At 35.2% G+C, this 2,667-nt stretch overlaps 1 protein-coding gene across 1 annotated transcript; it reads left to right on the forward strand.

Annotated features, from left to right (window-relative positions):
* Positions 1-429: 429 nt before the first annotated feature.
* On the forward strand, positions 430-2,453 carry LOC141627181 (uncharacterized). The gene is made up of 5 exons (XM_074440599.1): positions 430-612; positions 739-831; positions 914-1,030; positions 1,112-1,517; positions 2,244-2,453. The coding sequence occupies exons 1-4, from the start codon at positions 448-450 to the stop codon at positions 1,514-1,516; spliced, it is 780 nt and encodes a 259-aa protein (XP_074296700.1). The 5' UTR covers positions 430-447; the 3' UTR covers position 1,517; positions 2,244-2,453.
* Positions 2,454-2,667: the final 214 nt, after the last annotated feature.

Below are 2,667 nucleotides of genomic sequence, written 5' to 3' on the forward strand. Positions count from 1 at the left end.
ATTGATCAATTGATCAAGCCACATCTGATAACTTATATGATGTTTTATCTTATATACTTCTCCTAGCTATCTCGGAAGGCGGTACAAGAGGACCAACCATGTTACACGATGTGCACACGCGACCGCTTCAGAAAAGGGTGGCCATTATTCTAAATGAGTTTGGGCAACCAATTGGTCCCATAGTTCAAAAACAAAACATTGTAGGTGAATTTTCTCGTTTTTTAGGTACATTAGCTCGAGATTATACCTATGCACCTTTAGTCTTTGACTCTTGGCGGAAAGTCCCTAACAAAGATAAATTGTGGGCATATGTCTTGGTATGCATCCTTTAAATTACAACTTATTTGAATTCAGTAGCGCCCATTTATTTTTTTTAAAACTTATACGAAATCATTTTATTTTATGCGAGAAAAATATATAGTACCAGATGAAGGTAAAGACTGGGTGATGAAGACTGTTAGAGATGCTTGGAGAGTCCATAAATGTCGTTTCAAGAAGAAGCATTTCTACAGGCATAAAGATGATAAAAGTAGGTGGAGAAACAGATCTAACCTAGTTCCTGATGACGACTTTCTAAAATTACTTGCCACATGGAAAAAGAAATCTGAGAAGGTGATATTCAACCCCTTATACTTGAATTTATTAATCTGAATTTTTTTTCCTAGCTTAATATGCTATAGATATCGTCTTTAATTACACTAATATGTTTCAATATCTATGCATTGCTCTAATGTGTAGAGGCGATGCTCTCGTAACCGTGATCGTCGGTTGGCTCAAAAAAATATGCACACCGCTGGCCCAAAAAGTTTTGCAGTTATACGCGAGGAACTGGTAATTTTAATGGTCATCATCGATTATATGAACCGTAGATAATATTAACTAAAGCATAAATTAAGTTTTGCTCAATTTACAGACAAATGAAAATCCAGACAAAGAGCCACCTTCTCTTGCTAAGATGTTTGAGCATACTCGTGAAAGAAAAACAGGAAAAAAGTACAAAGAGTCGTATGACGATACAGAAAGAAAGATAGTAAGTAAATCAATCCTGTCCTGTTTATAGTTACTATGATGCTTTGATAAATTTTTTTGACGGGTGACTGTCTAATTATAGACAGAAATGAAGACGTATGTACCTGATGATGGGGAATGCCAACCAGACCCCTTTTTGGGTGTCATGGGCAAGGAATATGACGGCCGTCGTAGATTATTTGGCAGGGGCGTGTCTAATAAAAAGTTAAAGGAGGTGAATGGTACACAAACGTCTTATGTGGTTCCAGGGGAAATTTTGGAGTCTCTAAAGACTAGTTTACGTGAAGATTTGCGGAAAGACATGGACTACGAAATGAGTAGACGAAACAAAGAACAGGAAGAAGAATATCTCAAGAGGAAGGCCGAGTTAGAAACCATGGAAAAAGATATTGAAAATGAAAGAGAGTTAATGAGAGAGCAAATACTAACAAAGTTTTTAGAAAGGCTACCTCCAGAAGTTGTCAAGGAGTACTTATCTGGATCTTGAGGTATGTATATATCTTCTTCATTGCTGATTCTTTATTTTTCTCTCTTTTCTCCCGTAAGCCTAGCCCCTTTACTTGACAGGTTATTTCCGTATGTCACAAGTCACATTAAAGAAATTGCTTCAAAATTGCACAGCTAGCTGCTACTTCATAATACAAATGCTGACAGTTAAATGAGCCATTTTGCTTTATTTCATCCTTCATTAAAAAGTGATATTGCATCTTGACTCTTGAGCCTAGCTATCCCAAAGGCACACAAAAATTGTCCATAAAAGGTACTACGCCAATAATAGAGGCACATTAAACACACGGAGGATATTCTACATCATTTGGTGTATTGGGCTAAAGGCTACTAAACTACAGATCATAATCTATCTTACAATTTGAAAAATTCATGCAAAGTGTCTTGTTTTAATGTGGGAACATTTTGGTTAAAGTGTACCCTTTTCATTTAGAATTGGTTAAAGATCAGATTTAACATTCTGATTTGTTGGCTAGGCTTGTCACATTTAACATGGCTTATGCTTGACCAAGGTTGCAAAAGCTCTATTAATTGTAGGGCAGGAAGTGCATTTGTTATTATTCAATGTGATCTTACTTTTGGCAGCCTAGGCATACCTTATAGTGACGTTCACAGTAGTTGTTGGCTGAGATGGCTATGATTGTAGGCATACCTTTAAATATTCCGCGATCCTCAAATCTAATTGTGTTCCATTTTTTATGTTACAGGTTGCATTTGAGGTATTATTATTTTGCCGTTGGTTGATTTTCTGTCCGGGTGGCAACATACATATGGTCCAAAGTACAACAATGAAGACTTTTAATATAATAATCGTTACTCATTTGTTCTATTTAAACATTTGCTACATTTTTTCTACTTAAACATTTGCTAAGTTCTACTTTTGATTCTTTTTGGAAATGTAATGACATTCATTTTGAGACTGAATCTATTGTAATTTTGGAATGATTTGCAATTGAATGCACAATCAGTGAGAATTACAATTAAGTATTGTCTTTGGATAAAGTAGTAGTGTTGTATTTGTTTATTACAATTGTTGTTATTGAACGTAACTAGTGTTGCGCTTGCAAAATAAAAATGTTGCATTTGTTTGTTATAAGTGTTGCTTTTCAACATGAAAAGTATTGCATTAGT

This window comes from Silene latifolia, chromosome Y (assembly GCF_048544455.1).
Source record: "Silene latifolia isolate original U9 population chromosome Y, ASM4854445v1, whole genome shotgun sequence".
NCBI lineage: Eukaryota > Viridiplantae > Streptophyta > Magnoliopsida > Caryophyllales > Caryophyllaceae > Silene > Silene latifolia.

Coding starts and splice junctions, on each gene's coding strand:
- LOC141627181 (XM_074440599.1), top strand. CDS start 448: ATGAAGACTGTTAGAGATGCTTGGAGAGTCCATAAATGTCGTTTCAAG. Junction 832..913: donor CAGTTATACGCGAGGAACTG/GTAATTTTAATG, acceptor CTCAATTTACAG/ACAAATGAAAATCCAGACAA. Junction 1,031..1,111: donor ACGATACAGAAAGAAAGATA/GTAAGTAAATCA, acceptor GTCTAATTATAG/ACAGAAATGAAGACGTATGT.